The 18460-nt window shown below is 37.0% G+C and overlaps 1 protein-coding gene across 4 annotated transcripts in view; it reads left to right on the plus strand.

The window, feature by feature from the left end:
* Window positions 1-18460, plus strand: part of KIF6 (kinesin family member 6) — a 433287-nt gene that overhangs the window by 348256 nt on the left and 66571 nt on the right. For all 4 annotated transcript variants that reach the window (XM_031964905.1, XM_031964904.1, XM_031964907.1 and 1 more), the window contains exon 16: window positions 9330-9380. In XM_031964905.1, coding sequence (XP_031820765.1) covers window positions 9330-9380 — 51 coding nt within the window. The remainder of the gene's footprint in view (window positions 1-9329; window positions 9381-18460) is intronic.

Consider the following 18460-nt stretch of genomic DNA (forward strand, 5'->3'; position numbering starts at 1 on the left):
CTGTGCTAGGTACTGAGAATATAAAAACAAAAAGAGGACAAACCTTAATTTTACTCTTTCATTCTACTGAAACAACACATTAACAAAAAATTAAATACAGATTACAGACAAAGTTACAGACAAAGGGATTTCCAAAGGTTCCTGTAAGTTTAATCACTTGAATTGAGCTTTGAGGGAAGCACAGTTCAGGAAGAAGAGCTTAGTAAGTGTGGGTGAATCCGCTTTTTAAAAGGCACAGACTCAGGAGGTAAAAAAAAAAGGCTGGAAAGCATGTATACGTGTGTCTGTGAAAGTTAGGATTGGAACTATGGTCCAATGGTACAACTGAACTCCTGAATGAAGAAATACTCTTAACCAGTGCGGGTTGTCACTTTTCCTGCAAGTTAGTCTTAGAATGTGGCTTAGAGTTTGGCCCAGAGTCCCACAGCCAAAGTGTATCAGGAACAGAACTGGAATCAGAGTTTTCCTGGTCTGAGGTCAGTTCTCTGGATTGAATACATATCCCCCTGGTTGGAAGCAGCAGGTGTTCTGGAGGACAGAGTCTATGGTCTTAAATAGATGTCTGGTGTGGGGGCAGGAAGGGAAAGGGGGATGGTGCTAGGGTGGATGTCCAGTCTATGATATTATATTACCTGATTATCAAGGAAAAGATTGGTCAAATCCTAATATCTGACCTTATTATTTAGATTATTTAAATATTGGCACAATGTGGTCACCCTTACAAATGATAGTTGTTCCCACTAGTAAAGTTTGGGTAATAATGGTAAGGGAAGTTCTGGGGGAGGAGAAGAATTCTCATGTTAGAAGGAAAACCTTCCTTTAAGACCCAGCCTATAACCTGGTCTTCTTAGGAAATTAGGAAGATCTTGAACAGTTCCAGTGTAAGCAGAATTCCTGTCCTGTGACAAATTATAGTAAATTGACACATTGGATTTCATTTTTTGCTATATATTCATTGAAACTGTTAGATTTCAGAGGGAAATGGAAGCTGATTTTTGCTTAGCTATGGTGCACTGACTAAAGACTAAAAGGAAACAGGCAAATCCTAAAATGAGTAGAAAGATTCCTTAGATGTCATATTCATTTGGAATGAATGTGTGTGTGTGTGTGTGTGTGTGTGTGTGTGTGTGTGTGTGTGTGAAAAAGAGAGGGAGGGAAGGAGGGAGGGAGGGAGAGAGGGAGAGAGGGAGGGAGAGAAAGAGAAACAAGGACTGGGACTATGCTTTCATTGGTACAGTTGAACTCTTGAATGAAGAAACACCCTTAATCAGTGTAGGCTGTCACTTTTTCTGCAAGTTAGTCTTAGAATGTGCAAAGTTTTAAGAATATTCATCCAAGCAAGGAATGCCACCAGTAAGGACCCAGGGAATATCTGTGCCTCTCTAATGCCAAGAGCTATCTGTATCTTTGGAAAGACCTCATCCAAAAGAGTTTGTAACTAAACAAAGTATAGAAAGAGTCATACAAGATAAAATGTTCAGTTTTTATTATATAAATTTCAAAGTATTGGGCATTAGAAAATTTCAACACAATCCTGAGATTGCAAAAAGATGATTCAAAAGTAGAAATATGTGACCAGTTACTCTTTGTAAAAATTGTATATCTGACTGGATTTGCTTTATTAGAGAAACTTGGTGCAAAGATTCTTCCCTTCCCCCCATTTGAATGTTTCTTTTCTGATTTTAATTTTGCAATCTCAGTTACAGATTTTTCAGCTGTTTTTCAACTATTGTTTTTAAAATCATCTTTTTCAAAGGATATTCAAAGGACTGTATATAGGTGGTCTTGTAGAGAGTTGACATTCAAATACAAAGGCATCTGAGAAGTAATATAGTATGGATCTACAAACTATACCTGGAGAACCTAAAAAGACTAGTGAGCAAGATGCAGCATTCTGTGGCCAGTGCAGTAGAAATGGTATCTGAATTACCACAGAAAGGAGGGTGATGTGTGGGCTGTCTTCAAATATTTGAAAAGCTGACCTGGGGAAGAGGCATTATTCATTCCATACTTATCTCTCAGAGAATAGAATTAGGGGCAGCTGGTAGAATCTGTAGAAAGCCCATTTTCCCTTGATATAAAGGAAAGCTTCTTTACAATTAAGGCAACCTTAAAAAGAGAGTTTCCCCCATCTCTGGAGGAATTTAAGAGATGAATAAATGGATAAGTATTTGCAGAAAAAGTGCTAGAGAGGATTCTGCTCAGATAGGTGATAGGTTAGCTGACCTCTGAGATTCCATCTGATCAGTGTTAACCACTAATTCCCCCCTATATGTATACAGGGGTGTGTGTATGTATATATATATATTCACATATGCACATGTGTGTACATATATCAACACGTGTGTATGCATATTTGAGACAAATCTACATTATTAACATTTTCTCTCAAGTCTACACAATCAACAGAATAATGAATCAGGCCTTGATTTATAGTGTTTACCAATTTCCCAGGTGTAAATGCTCACACTGCAAATGTTAATAGTTGCTCTTGGGATCCAGTATGAGCTGGTTCTAGCACACCCTTGTGTTTAACCCTAAGATTCTGATTCTGTGACTTGGCAATCCTGGTCTTTACAGAATGTCCCAAAAGCCTAAAATTTTTAAGTCATCTTGTAAAAGGCTCTCTCCTGATCCAGCATGTTTATTATCACTGACTGAAGTCTCTGGGAATCCCACAGAGGTAAATTTCTCTGCAAACATGTTAAACAATCCCCTGATTTGCCTCAGGAGGAAGAACTAGGTCTTGCCAAGGTTACTCAAAAGTAAACTATTCTATGACAGGAAGAGAAAGCCCCAACATGGTAAACTCCTGTAGCCTGTAATGCTACAGTTATATTCTTAGAAAATATCACTGATTATAAAAACATTCAATGTAAACTGACACAGAAGTTAGAGTTCTAGACTTGAGGGTCAGGAAGCCCTAAGTTTATACCTCTTTTGACACTGGGTAACCATTTAAAGAACTTTATAAGTCTCAGTTTTTCTCATCTGTAAAATGGGAAGTAATAATACTTTTAGGACCTTACTCACAAGGTAGTTGTTGGTTGTTGATTCAAATGAGTCCTCAATATAGCACTTATTGAATGTCCATCATTATTTTTGTTATTTACTATTAATTTTTTTGGCTATTTTCCTATTTTTATTAATTTTACTATTTGATTTCTTAATTAGTCCTTAAATAGCACTAATTTAATGTCCATTGTTACTTTTGTTATTTACTATTAATTTTTACTATCTTTATTAATTTTACTAATTTACTGTTAATTACTATTCCCAGATATGATGAAATTATACTGTATACAGGTTAAAAGACCTACATTCAAATCTTGGTTCTAACATTTATTGCCTATGTAATTCTTAGCATTGAGAGACTTCCATTCTCTGAGCCTCACACAGAAAAGACTTGCCTTCCTCTTTCACAGGGCATTTTTTGAGGAGAGTGCTTTCCAAATCGTAATGTTCCCTATCATGTGAGTTGTCTTAATCCTAATGGCACAAGCCATGAATTGAAACAAGTTCACTCGGGCGCCAATATGGACTCCATCTGTTCGCTGTCTTCTTGCCCACAGCTTCTCTTATATCTTTTTTAGCCAAGTTAAGAATTGGCTAATCTGGCTTCCATTTAGACTTCTCATTCCCATCTCCCTTTGGCATTGCTACCCTCTGTAGGAAACAGAAACAAAGAGAGGCCACCATGAGAGTTTTGTTCCCATTAGTATTGCTCTAGTCTAGCCCCTTACCACTTTAATATGGTTCATGATAAGTCTCCCTGGCTACCTTGTCTTCCTCACATCAGCCTTTTTATTCATTTCACTGCGCTGCTCTGAAACCATGGATGGCTTTGATAACCCTACCCTATGGCATTCTGATGACAGTCATGTCTAACTCCAACCTTGATTTCTTCTTACCTACCAGGGTCAGCTGGTGGCAAATGGCTAGAATCAGGAAATCCAGCCAAAGGCATTTATTAGCTGTGTGACCCTGAACAAGTCATTCAATCTAACTAACTTAACCAAGTCATTTTCCCTCAGTTTCCTCAACTTTTTCATAGATGTACCAAAAAAACCCAACAAGAACTGTAATCTCCCTGTAATTTTCAGCTGTCCCTCAAGCTACTACTGCAGCTTTCTCTTCTAACATCCACTTTCCCTCACAGCCCATTGTACCCATGATCTTCCCTGTCTCTTCTAGTCCTCATTGATCTATCCTCCTTTTAAATTCCCATAGCACTTCCTGCCTTCAGTACTTTGCATTGTTCCTTTTCTTATTTTTAACTGTCTTTTCCCCCAATTAGATTATCAGCAACTTTGAGCTGGGCCTAAGAAACATTTGTAAAATATTTTTTGTTTCTCCCATTATCACATTGGATATTAAATTAATGCTGATTTGGTTGATAATGCAATAAAACCAAGTGTAGGGCAGAATTTGACATAATCAGCATGTAGACTACCCATTCTCTATCCCAGAAAGGCTCCTTTCAGAAAGGTCCCAAGTAGACAAATTTACCCCACGAGAGCTGACTTCAGCATTATTCACCAATTAAAAACAGTACGGATGCAAAAAAAATTTAAAGGAAAGCCATAGTATCCAAAATGCTATATATAAAGATATGCCATGTCTGATTTTATTTCATAATAATAGTGCCTTAAATGTAACCTGCTCTGTACCAGCACAGAGTGCATTCTATATCTTTGTACTATATGGCTTCATTCATATTCCTTCTCTACATAAAAGTAACTTCCCCACAATTCTTCCTGTTCCCCACTCCTTCACCACACCCAGGGATTCTTTAGTGAGATATTTTCTCTCTAAATGTTCATGTGGCATCAGCCCAATCCCTACCACTTTCCCCTCCTTCCTTCAACATCAGCTAATTAATGATCAGGAAGCAGGAAAAGGATATTTCTCCCATGTGCTGTTATAAGCACTAATTACCAACATTCTCACATTAGAGGCACACTGGCCCTTCTCCCTCTCCATCATTCTCTTCCTTTTCATCCTTGATTTGTCCTGTTTCTCTCCCAGACAGCCTCTTGCCTCAGGCTGGGAGTTCTCTATTACTGTTTCATCTCTTTTCCATACCTCTGGATGTGACTGCAGCCAGAAACTCGAGCCAAAACCAGCAAATTTATCACCAGGATAATGACAGCAAGCTGCATGCTGAGTGAATTCTGAAATCCCCCTCAACTCCTTTTTTTGCCAAAACCTGTGGAGTTGCAGGATCCAACATATTATTGAGACTGTTATCTGCACATGAAGAATGACTCCACTGGAAAAAAACAATTTGGTACCAGCCGTGGAGCTATTTTTAGACACTTGTTTAGTGAGATTTCAGAAAAGAGAATTAGCCATGTGGTGGGAGAGGCTAGCCAAGTCTCAAAATCCTGTTTTGCTTAACTACACTCTAAAACTATCTTGTCCACATGTCACATTACAAAAACCCAGCTTTTTTTTAAAGGAATGCCTCATTGTTCCGAGAGTAAACATTTATGTTTGTAGAGTTTATAGAACTGGCATTCCCAATGGCTAAATTCCCCTATTTATTTACATGACTAGTTCTTCATTGGCCTATGACTGCAAAATTCTCTGAATCCTGCCCCAGACTTCCTTGGCCATCTGCCTTGTGGGAACCCTATTCAAAGAAATCTCTGTAGACTCAAGGAGAAAGGAGACTTGGGAGTTTGCAATGAGAACTCAAAAAGTTTATGGTCCAGTAAATGCACCTGTTATGTGCAAGATACTATGCTGGGCACTATATGAAAAAAAAATATTAAAACATACTCTCAAAAAACATTGCAGCTAGTTGGTGGGATAAAACATTGATACATGAAGAGATAATTACTAAAAATCAATTTATGCTAATGAGTATTACCAAATGAGAAGGAAAAATCAATTTTAACTGAGCTAACTAAAGTTTCTAGTTTGCCATCTTCCTGATTGGTAAACTTGGACCCACTCATCCTTGGCCCTATTACTTATTGAGCTATAGATAATACTGTCAGAGAGATAAGAATTCTGTGTTACTGAGAGATTAAGATGCTCTCTTCTATTCACCCTCTCTCCTTTCCTCCCCCCAACTCCATTCCCCATCCAGGACTCAACAAAACATCTCATTATTCAGAATTACTTTTCATATCCAAGGAATGTCTTTTATATACTCTTTAACAATATTTTTCCTAATTATATATATAGATAATTTTTAATATTTGCTTTTTTAAAATTTTTGAGTTTCAAATTCTCTTTTTTCCCTCCTTTCCTTTCCACCTCCCCAAGAAGGTAAACAACTGGATATTATAACCTATAGGTTGTACATGAGTGAACATGCAATACATACTCCTATATTAGTCATGTTGTAAAAGAAGACACAGACCAAAAAGAAAAAATAGCCCCCCAAAAGTGACAAATAGTATGTTTTGATTTGCATTCAGATTTTATCATTTCTTTCTTGGAGGTGGATACTATTTCGTATCATAAGTACTTTGGAATTGTCGTGGATCATTTTGTTGTTGAGAATAGCTAAGTCATTCTCAGTTGATCATTGTACAATATTGCTTACTGTTACACATCCTTTTTTCTCATTACTTGTGATAGGTCCTAAATAATGCTTGATAAATCTCTTTTAGTAAGACACTCACAAGAAACTAGAATAGATGTGGACAAAAGCAGCTAGGGTGGAATAAGTAAAGAATAACGGAAGAAATGAGGAAGGAAACTGGAGAAAAGGTGTTGGGGACAAGGAGGGTGGAGGTAATAAATGTCTTGAAATATTTGAAAAATTGACATGTGAAAAAGAGGTAAGAGTTATCTTGGTTTTCTTCAGAGAATAGAATTGAGGAATAGTGAGAGAAAATTACAGGAAGCCAGAATTTGGCCCAGTATTAAGAAGTACTTTTCTAACAAAGTATTTTCTCTTTTATAATAAAATGGCCTTCTTACAAGACAATAAACTTCTGTCTCTAAATATTTCCAAGCAGAGGCTAAATTCAATCAGGGTTACTGTAGGCTAGGTTCCTAAATTGAAGGTGTTGGACTAAATACTTCTTGTACATATGTATACATACATATATATATATATATATATATATAATATATATTATGTATACATGAAAACATATCCCTTCAAACTCAACTTCAATGATTCTGAATGTTAAAGAATGTTCTGCATCATCTCCCATGGTTATTCCATATCCTAATATTTTGTTATATTGTTCAGCTATAGACCTTTCTTGAATGTACAAAGTGTTCAGAGATTTATGCTAGACTAAGGAGCAGTAAATATTCCACCATTTCCTGGAACATTACCCTGGTCACTTCCTGCAACTGGAATAGCAGAGGCAGATTGCATTGACATTTTAACAACTGGTGTATTTGCTAAATCAATCTCAATAAAGAAACCTTCAATCTCATTGATTTACCTCACATCCAAGCACAATCATGAATTCTTAGGGTGGAAAGGGACCATGGGGTCATCTGGTCCAACCTCCCACCTAATGTACAAATTCCTTCTATAACCTCTCTGATTCATTTGAGATTTCTTGGAAGTTATAGAAGAAGAAATAATCCTATTTGACAGGTCCCTGATAATAAACATCCGGTAAAACATAAAATTGTGTGCTCATCGAAGGTGTTTGATGCTCTTTCAAAGGAGGTCCACATTGAATCCACATTAAAGAGAAATTCTTTATGGATGGTGAGGTGGATAACATTGTGCTGATTGCATCGGTCTTCAGAATATTGCTAAACCTACAGGAAACACCAAGTGAATGAAGACTATCTCTTGTCTAGATTTTAACATGTATTTTGGATAGATACCATTTGGAACTTGTCCAACATATGTATATCTGGGATAAACAATGCAAATGGTCAATGAGTTAAGGAAGGGGAGAGAAGCCTAAATTACTTCAGAAAATGCATTAGCTCCATATTGCCCACAAAAGCAAAGGCCCATCTTTTCCTATTAACCTTCTACTGATGGTGCTCTAGGATAGTGAGGCATAGAATTCGGTACTTCCTAAGAATTAAACATGAGTATCACCAGAGGGCAATGAAGATGCAAATGGTGGGTGTGAGGAATTCTGAAGAATGGGAGTAAGAGAAACTATCAAAGAATTATGTCATGTGGCAAGAATAAAGGATAATAGATGCATAGTCAAAGTTCTTCACAAATGACCTAAAGATAATTGGAGAAAACCAAGGAGGCCTATGTTGTGTTCAGTGGAGCCCCTGTAATGAACTTAGGGAAGGAAGTGGATAAGAATAAGCAGTCACAGATGGTTTGCATTCTGCATCATGGAAGGGATCTCCTGAATCAATGAACTTACATATCCAGCCCTCATAGGTCATACTGCTACCTCATACGTTTGCAGCAACAGAGAACTCGTCACTTTTAAAGAAATCCACAAAGTTAGACAGTTTTAATTGTTTGGAAATTCTTCTTCATGCTGATTCAAAATCTGCTGCTTTGCATCTTCCATACATTTTGTCTAGTCTTAACTTTCTATAGCAACACAGAAAAAGTCTAATATCTTTCCCACATTAAAAATCCTTCAAATATTTTAAAAGAGATAGTATGTCCTTCTTAAGTCTTCTCTGGGTTCAGTTTCCCCAGTCCCATCAAATATTTCACATATAACTTTGCAGTTCATCCCCTTCCTCTCTCGATGGCCCTTCTCTGGACACATTCTAGTTTTCCAGTCTCCTTTGTGGGGAGATTTGGACACAGGCTACAGATGCATTCTGAACCCTTAAAAATATGATAGATCTATAGCCTCCATTGATCCTTCCAAATGGGATATCTCTATTAATGTAGACTACGATTGTGTCATAGCTTTTGTAATAGCCATATCTGTGGGCTCACACTGAGCTTGTGGACAACTCAAACCCCCGGGTCTTTTTTCCTTGACAGCAGTTCATGTGTTTTCATGGAGAAAGTGGAATTTGATCTGGATTTCAGTTCTCTCTCATCCCAAGGATGAACAAAAGACCCACATCCTATTCCTCCCTCAATAATAACACACAGTGATGACATCTTGAAAGTATATAACTAATATAGACACAGGCTCCAGCTGAGCCATTTGTAAAGAGCTGACTGGTACAATTGAATCCAATGAGTGTAAAACATATTTGTAGTGACCCTCTGAGTTTCCTGGCTTTGTTGTCACTTCCACTGCCAGTTTTGTAAGCTCCCTCCTGGGCTAAGAAACATAACCCTTCTTTTTTTCTCCACCTGACATCTTTTTTAGAAGGTCAGAGGCTTCTCAGTCTGATGCATCTTTCCAGAACCTAGGTTAACTCACTAATACTTTTGTCCCTTGTTTCTTTGACAGGTCATCTAAAAGAAGAAATTAACCAACGGCAGATGCAGAGAGTTGCTTTAAGTGAGTAAAAGTATGTGTCTGTTGTGTCAGGAGCGGAGGGTTAATATGATATCATACCACCTGGCCTGATTACGGGGTTATATATGTAAAAGGGCTTCCATAAAACAAAGAATAAATGCATAAAGTTCATTTTACAGGGCTACTGGCAGAGCCAGGTGTAGGCAAAATTGTGAAAGAGACATGTGCTGTTTTCTGTGTCATACTAACTCACCATGCTTCCAGTGTCCCTTGGCTGCTCAGGGTTCCCCAGTACAATATGACCCATCCTGATTTACTCCTTCTTAAGCAGCATCATTTCATATTACTGACATTTTTTTACCCAGCATGGATTTTAAAAACAAACAAAAAAACACATTCATTATTTCCTGGGGTGCTTTGTACCTTATTCTCTCATTTTCAAAGCAATAGATAGTTGATTACTAGTCTACTTTTGAGGCACGCAATGTATAAATGAGACATAGATAGCTTCCACCATCCCATGTGCACTTTGGCAATGGCCTCCTGGAAATAAATACGCTCAAGTTTTTGTTTGTTTATTTGTTTAATCAAAGTCACAGAGGAGACTAGAAAGATCTTGGTGAGCTGGTGGGAAAGATATTTGGAGGCAGATGAGTTCCTTTAAATCATTCCCCCGCTCCTTTTCTTGACTAAGCCACAGCACCAATGCTAAGTCATTTGAAGAATTATAATCAATTGAAAAATGGAAATCTTCTGGTTAAAGGATCCTATTTTACAATTCCCTGCCTAGGACTATTACAACTGCAAAACAAAAATCTTCAAGGTCAAAAGGATAGAAGAAGGACCCAAACTGTACAGGGAATGATTTACCTGAAACTAGCAACTAATAGTTCTGTGAAGAGCTTCTGTTATTTTCTTTTATTAAAACCAATAATAATTGTCAGTAAGATAGTAATAGCTAGGATGCAATGTCAACAATAAGAAACTTAATACATTCTGGCCACAGCCCTAGGGACCACACTGTTCCAATATGCTTTAAAAAAGAAATGGGATGTCAGTCTCTTGACCATTGTCTGGGAGGAAGCTGCTACCCTGGATTTGTCATTGTAATACAGAGCAATGAGTTTCTTAACTTTTGAACAGACTCAGCTGATTGTTTTCCCCAGCAAAAGGTGAGTTCTTTAATAGAGAGAAACTGACCTCAAAATGTTGGGCTCAGGAAAGGTTCAAAGCAGGCTAAGGTGAAAAATGACTCAGATGAGCTCTCTTTCTGTCCCTAAGCTCTTAAGTGCTGGGCATTGAATAAGCAGTAATTCCCTAAAATCAGCTACAATAGCTCCATTATGACAGTTCTATGGGCAAGGTCCTTCTTCATATAACATCTGGCCTCCTCTCATAGGCATTTAATGAGCCCTTGTCATAGAAAAACAATGATGTGGAAAATACCATTTGAAATAACTGTATAAGTAGTTTGCATTTAAGACAGAGTAAAACTTTTCCTTGGGGAGTAAGGAGCTCCATCCTTCCTTTGCTTCCAACTCCCCATCCCCCTGGGAGGCCTGGCCAATTCAGCAGAGGGACTGGAACTGCTCAGGCAGATTTTCTCCCCTGCCTGGAGCAGACCTGGGCTTTTGGAAAATTGCTGCATGTTTCCAATCACAGGCTCCAGGCCACACAAATATTTTCCAGACTCCCATTGCTTCATTAATGCACCATTTTCAAGTAGGTCCATATTGCCTCCTATCCTTTATATTGTAAACTAGGGTTCCTTATTTGTCTAGTTATCATGCTCCAAGCCTCCTTCTTCCAAATGATAGCAGGTGTCAAGTTCAGGAAGGATCAGATTTGCCTGAAGTAATCAGGAAACTTCAAACAGAAAGCACTTTGGTTGGAAGTCTAATTAAGAGCATGTTGAAATACCTATTTATTTTTAAAACCATACTATCCCAATTAGAAAGGAAGTGTTAACATCTCCCAGCTGCCATTTTGAGATTAAATGCCTTGTTATAGTCCAAACACTTTAGAAGGGTATTTGATTGAGATTTTAAAAAAACCATTGCTCACATTTCCCAGGTGACCACATTTCAGAAGTGAATTTTACTTATTGAAGAAAAATTCTCAACTTAATAAATTGTTTATATATTAGCTTTCCATTTTAACCCTCACCTTTCCAGCTAGCATTTGGGCAGAAGGCTGGGGACAGAAGACTTCTTAGAAACACTAGGAGCAAATGAATTTGGGACCTATGATACTCCTCAAGAGCCAAATTGGCTTCAGGCATAGGAAATGAATCAGTGACTAAATACAGTATTTAGTCCTTTTTTATTTCCTTTCCTTTCTGCTCATTTTTCATTCCTTTCCAGTTTTTTCTTTTTATGTTTATTTTGCCAACTTCTTCTCTTTTTTACTTTCCCTAACCCCTCCACCTTCAGTTTTCCCCTTTTCCCTTTATCATCTGTCTTGATCCTTCTATCTCCTTTCTCTTAATGGTTGACTGGATTTTTTTTTCTGTCCCTATATACGAACCAATTCATTTATATATGTTGTACATGTGTATTGGCACCCCCCCAATAACATTGCCCTAAACAATGTTATTTCCTAGTAACATCATTGACATATTGTAATCAAATCCCTCTACAGTGAAACAGACCCCTGTGGTAACCAGCTACCCAAGCCAGCTGCCCAAGAAGCACATCAAACATTCAGCAGTGAACTTAATGTTGCTTTAGATATTGATTTGGTTTTGATTTTTATGGCTCTGTATACATGTAGGTACCATCTGAGTATACTGGCACCTGAGCATACATGTGTGCACACACACACAGACACACAGACATATAGACACAAACAATTTTGAATTTTAGTAGGAAACAATTGCCAAGGGAATAAGACTTGAATGTGAAAGCTTAAGCATTTGTGACAAACCAATGGGAGAAGGACTCTTCCAGTCATTTAAGCAGCCTCCATCTGACCTTTGTCTGAGACTAGCCACATGCGTGAATATATATGTTGCATGCATGTTCCCTTTTTAGTGATCAAGTCTAAATTAGAATGTACTTTGTTTAGAGCCCCACCCAGGAAGTCTCTCAGAAAATATAAACTTTACATCCTACACTCATTCCTTAAAAAGAAATAGTCACGGCATCTGGCGTAAACTATAGAGTACGGTTTAAATCCAATGAGAATATAATTTACAGTAATTTGCAGTAGTAATGGTAGTGACCACATTTGATATGATGGTTAAACCTATACAATATGTGACCATTATTAGCTCTTTGTAAGGGAATGGTTTAAGACCAATTCTTAAAAGCACAACCATAGAAAAAGGAGTAATAACTAACTAAAATTGGGTTAAGACCAATTCTAAAAAGCACAGTAATAGAAAAAAGGGGTAATGACTACCTAAAATTGGGTACTAAGCCATAAGCTGGTAGGTGAAAAATTAAGGAAACAACCAAAAACACATGGATACTAATTTATGTTTTAGCTGAATATCACTGTTTGGTTCAAGTTAAATCTGACCAAATTCAGTGGTATTTGTTTGTTTGTTTATTTTCTCTGGATCTCCAGACTGCTTTGTTTGTGCAGTATTAGTATACCTGAAAATAATTGTCCTGGATAGAGTAGAATGTAATAATGTCAAGTGAGAGAGTAGTCAACCATAAATATTTATTGAGAGAACCTACAATGTGCAATATACTATGATAGGAGCTATGAAAAAAAATCAATCAAAAACCATTAAAAACTATGCTAAGTACTGGCTACATAAGTATAAAGAACAAATGATCCCTACCCACAATGATTTCATTTTAACAAATGAGATAAATACATATAACATATATACGGCCTAAATAAAAAGGTAATAGAGACAGAGAGAGGAAGAAGAAGAGGAAAAGGAAGAGGAGGAAAAGGAAGACCAATAAAATAAAATACAAGGTACTTTGGAAAGAAGGGTACTGGCAGTTTGGGGGAGGGGTAGAAGCTGGGAAAACTTAATTCAAAAAATATCTGAAGCGCAAATTAGAGGAAGAAAGGGACTATATAAGGAGGAAATAAGGAGAGTATATTCCAGGTATGGAAAAAGTCAGTCTAAAAACATAGTGAAGAGAGATGGAATGTCATGTATAAGAAACAGAGAAAAGGTGCTATTTTATCTGGGGTTTCAGAGTCCTGGTCACATTTTTACTTGAGGAAAATTACATTTGCATATATTGAAGTGGGAAGAGTCTTAGGTCAGTAAGACCAATTAGGAAAAGAGCTATTACAATAATCTAGACAAAAAAAATAATGAAGACCTGAAGAAAGGTAGTAATTGTATGAGTGGAAAAATGGGGTTAAATGTAAGAAATACTGTGAAGGCAAAAATATTTAGATGCAGGAACTAAATATGTGATATGATGAGGGAAAATAAGGAGCCAAGGATAATACTGAGATTATGAATCTGAGACACTGGAAGGATGGTGGTTATCTTTAGTAGTAATAGAGAAGTTTGGAAGAGGGGAAAGATCAGAGGAAAGATAACAAATTCAGTTTTAGACTTGTTGGGACATCAATTTTGAAATATTCAGGAGGCAAATTATGATTCAGTACTAAAACACAAAGGACTGAGGATGGATCTAAATCTGGGAATTGGCAAGAGTTCATGAAAAAAATATAGATGAGAATCTATATCTGGGAATTATCAAGAGTTCATGAAAAAAATACATAGAGAAGAGACGTGGGTCTAAGACAGAACCTTAGGGACCATCCACGGGTATGATGTATATGATGAGCCAGGAAAGGAGACAAAGGAGAGAGTAGTGTTACAAAAACAAAGAGAGAAAAGAACATCCAGGAAAAGAGATTTATCAATGATGTCAAATGTAGCAGATAGGCTGAAAAGTATTAGGGGAGCCATAATGTCTAAGTAATAAGAAGCAATGTGGTAAGCTCCCTTCCATGGACTCCTCTAAACAGATCTAGAAAATCCAGAAAGAGTCACAGTGAGTCATGGGTCCACCCAGGTCAGCATAAGGAGAAAGGCAAGTCTGCAGACATTGGGGATGGGCCAGGAGCACACTGTCCACAGAGCCCTGCAAGGTTAGACTGTGCATCAGGGTAAGAAGAGATCCCAGGTTATACAAGGATTCCATCAGACATATCAGGATACCTTGATAGGGATAGGTGCCGACCAGAAGCTTTGTCACCTACTACTAATTCTGGGTCATAAATGTAAGGTAGGTAAGAGGGTCAGAGTGGTATAGGAGAGTGACATTCTCAGGTAAGGAGGTGGCTGGAAAAGGAGAGAGTTCAGAAATCAGCACTGGTAGCAGGAGCAGCAGTGTGGCTCAGACCCCAAACTTAGAGAAGGGTCTCACTTCTAGCACCTACTTTGCCCTCCAGAATAATAACTAAGGCAGGGATCTAATACCAAAGGGAGCCTATAGTTCTGCCACTTTAAACCAACACAGCTTTCCAGCTGGCTTATCTAAGTAGAGTCCAACAGTATACATCCTAAGCCCGGTAAGCAAAGATTACTGGGCAAAGCTCAAACCAGAAGAATACCAATCGTATTTTACCCTGGATCAGATCCCTTTGGGAACACTAAAAGTTCACAGGTCTCAAGCTTGTCCCTGAAATCCTGGGATAATACAACACTCAATATCCCAAGACATAACATAACACTCACCATTCCAAGGACCAACCCAGACCTACCTTCCAGGAGTATCACAGAGCTCCTCCCTAAAATCAAGTTTGAATTTGGGAAGCCACATGGAAGAATGGATGAATAAAAAAGAACACCACTATTATAAGCTATTTTGGTGGCAGAACTATTTCAGACACAAACAGAAGGAGAGACTAACTCCAAAACATCTACAGACAAAGCCTCAGAGAAAAACATAGTTTGGCCACAAAATCAAGTAGAATTCCTGGAAGAGATGAAGCCAAAGTTTTTAAAAAGTTAGAAGATGTTTTGTTTTGTTTATAAATGGAATAAGAAGACTTAAGGGGAAAAAATTTTAGAAAGAAAATTAGTAGAATCAATAAGGAAATGAACAGCTTAGCCCAAATGATACAAAACCTTGCCTGAACAATCTCCCCAAAGATTAAGAAGAATGAAATAGAAATTAATTATTTCATAAGGCAACAAGAAATAAAGCCATAAGACTGAAAAACAAAACTAGCAGAGCAAAAACAATTGAACTTGAAAACAAATCAAGGAGCACAAAATTAAGAGTCATTGGACTATCTAAACACTATGTCCAAAAGAGAGAGAAAAAAAATCCTAAAATTTCAAGAAATATTAAAAGAAAATTACTCAGATTTCTTAAGGCAAAGTAGAAATAGAAATTCCCTACCAGTCATACCTCTTTAAAGGAACCTCAAAATGAAAACTTTGAGAAACATCATAGAGAAAATCCAGAGTTTCCATATCTGTCTATCCATGTATCCATCTATCTATCAATTATCTATCTGTCTGTCATCTATATCTAAATCTATCTACACATGCATATAAATACACATACATGCATATACATACATGCATACATATATATATACACACACAAAATACATACAGATATATATATATATATATATATATATGTTTCAATCAGTCAGAAATAAAGAATTCAAGTTCTAAAGAACCTCAGAAATTATTTAGGATCACAAATGATTTATCAGCCACCACTATAAAAGAGTAAAGAACTTGGAATATGATGTCCAGAAGACAAAAGAAATGAACAAGAATAAATTATCCAGCAAAATTGAAAATGATGACACAGTGGGGAAATGGGACTTTTAATAAAATTAGAGAACTTCCAAATATTCATAATGAACAGACAAAGCTATGGAGAAACACTGATGATCAAACACAAGAGTAAAGAGAAACATAAAAAGGTAAACATTAATGTACAATGATAAAAGACCAAAGAAGGATAAATGGCTTGCATTCAGATATGGAGAGATGATATATGTGTCAACACAGTTCATAGGGGGAATCCAATTAGACAAAACCTGGGAGTGGTCTGTTGTATATTGGTGTTAAGAAAAGAATGGGAAGGGAGAGGAAGTGGAATACACTGGAAAAAGCAGGGAAGGGAAAAGAAAGTTAGGGGAAATTATCTCATAGAACTGGGGTATACATTCGCAGACATCTATCAAACAAAGATGGCGTGGGAATTCACTTAGAATAGTCTTTTTTTTCAATAGACAAGAATCTTAGCTGAGGGGAAGGCTTGAGTAAGGAAGAGAAGAAAAAGCAAAAAGATCTTGCTTTTCAGACTCTTATAGTCTAGTTAAGAGGACATAAATAGAATAAAAGTAGTCATTTCATGTATTTAAATTTTATAGTACTTGGATTAGAAGTCTTGGGGTTCTCCACTGAAACATCTTAATGCATTGGAGGTGATCCTGGGTTCTTAAAGACTAGGCAGTGGGGACATAAGGTCAAGTATCAGCATGGGTATGCCGGAAAATATTTAACAGTGATCTCTCCAGAAAAAGAAAATGTAACCAGGATACATGCTTAAATTTAAACTATATTATTAACACTTTCTTAAGACTTGATAATCAACAAAACAATCAACCCAGCCATGATTTTAGGGTTTACAATTTGTGATAGCTGGAAATATTCATATTGATCATTTAACAATTGGCTCTCTAGACATTTTCAGCTAATTCCAGCAGTCCTAAGTATAGTGGTTCCCAGCCTCAGTAATGTGGACCCTCAGGAGAGTTTGCTAAGGGGATATGGGGAATACCTCTCAAAAAACCTCTACTTTTCTATTGAAAATAATGAATCTCTTTTAATTATGTGCACATGCATAGGAAACTCTAGGATTTATTTCCTTTGGTTTGACTAGGTGTTGTTATTTTATTCTTAAATGTATATGTATAGTATACTATAGAATTTATTTCCTTTAATGTCGAATAGAATGTATGGGAAGATTTACTGTAAGCAAAGGATTTGAAAAGGGTTGTGAATCCTTGCCCTAATAGATCCCACCCACCAAGCAAGGACTGACCCCAGGACACACTAAGTCTTTGTTTAAAGCTCATCATCAGAGAAACTCATCATTATCCTTTCTCTATATCCAATTTTGGTAAACTGCAGGAAATGAATGAAGCCTTTAGTTAACAATTCACAAAGTTTAGTTAAAAATTCACAAAGACCAGACCCCTTTACAAATGATTGTGAAGTATTGAAATAGTTAGGATTTATATCCTACCTGCTTCTAAATTATAGTCTGTGGACTAAAATTCAACAATTCAACAAACATTAAGTGCTTAGTATTTACCAAGTTCTCTCTGACATTTAAACATGAAACAGATTATAGCTGAAATCAGAAAGAATGACTGCTTTCAGACCCCACAACTAAGTAGATTACTACCACATTTTAACAATAAATTTCACTCCATTTTCTAGCTACTAAGAAAGAGGAATTATACATTTTCATTTTTTGACAACCAGCAGCACACAGTTCATGTTCAGAAGCAAATGTTTTCTAGAGCTAAACCTATGCCATAGTTTATTACAGGGATCCTTGTGTGAAGGACGTTGGGTGACACAGTGAACAATATCTTCAACTGCAATTTTACAAAAGATACAGAAACGCTGTTCAAGCGGAGGATCCTTTTATCAGTCCTCCATAAAAGCAGAAGGCGTGACATTAAAACATAACTCCATAAAGACATTTCTGTGACAGGGTGACATAATATGGCTCACGTATTCTGCTTTCTGAAGGTCTAAGTTAGACTCTTAGCTCAGTGCCATTATAGAATTCAGCAACTTGTTCATCACCAACACCATTCTCCACAATGAATGTCATCGTTCAGAGAGAGATGAAGGTCCCTTGTTTCCAGACTTGTGATTTGCCTTGGCCACTTGTACGTCCCTCCCTTATTACCATTGTACTATAAGTCTGTGTCCACCTCCTCCTATACTCTGTATTTGTGAAAAGATGTGTCCTTGGACTTGAGGAGGATGCTTTGTAGCTATTATTTTTTGCTATGCCTTTTCAGTTAAAAAAAATGAAGAAGAAGAAATGAATATCCTGGCTATTGTTCATCCTTCATTTTTGAATGACTTCTTAGAGTGCTATCTTTACTCGTGGGTGAATTTAAGTAAGGCAGAGTTGCAT

Source organism: Sarcophilus harrisii, chromosome 4 (genome assembly GCF_902635505.1).
Source record: "Sarcophilus harrisii chromosome 4, mSarHar1.11, whole genome shotgun sequence".
Classification (NCBI taxonomy): Eukaryota; Metazoa; Chordata; class Mammalia; order Dasyuromorphia; family Dasyuridae; genus Sarcophilus; species Sarcophilus harrisii.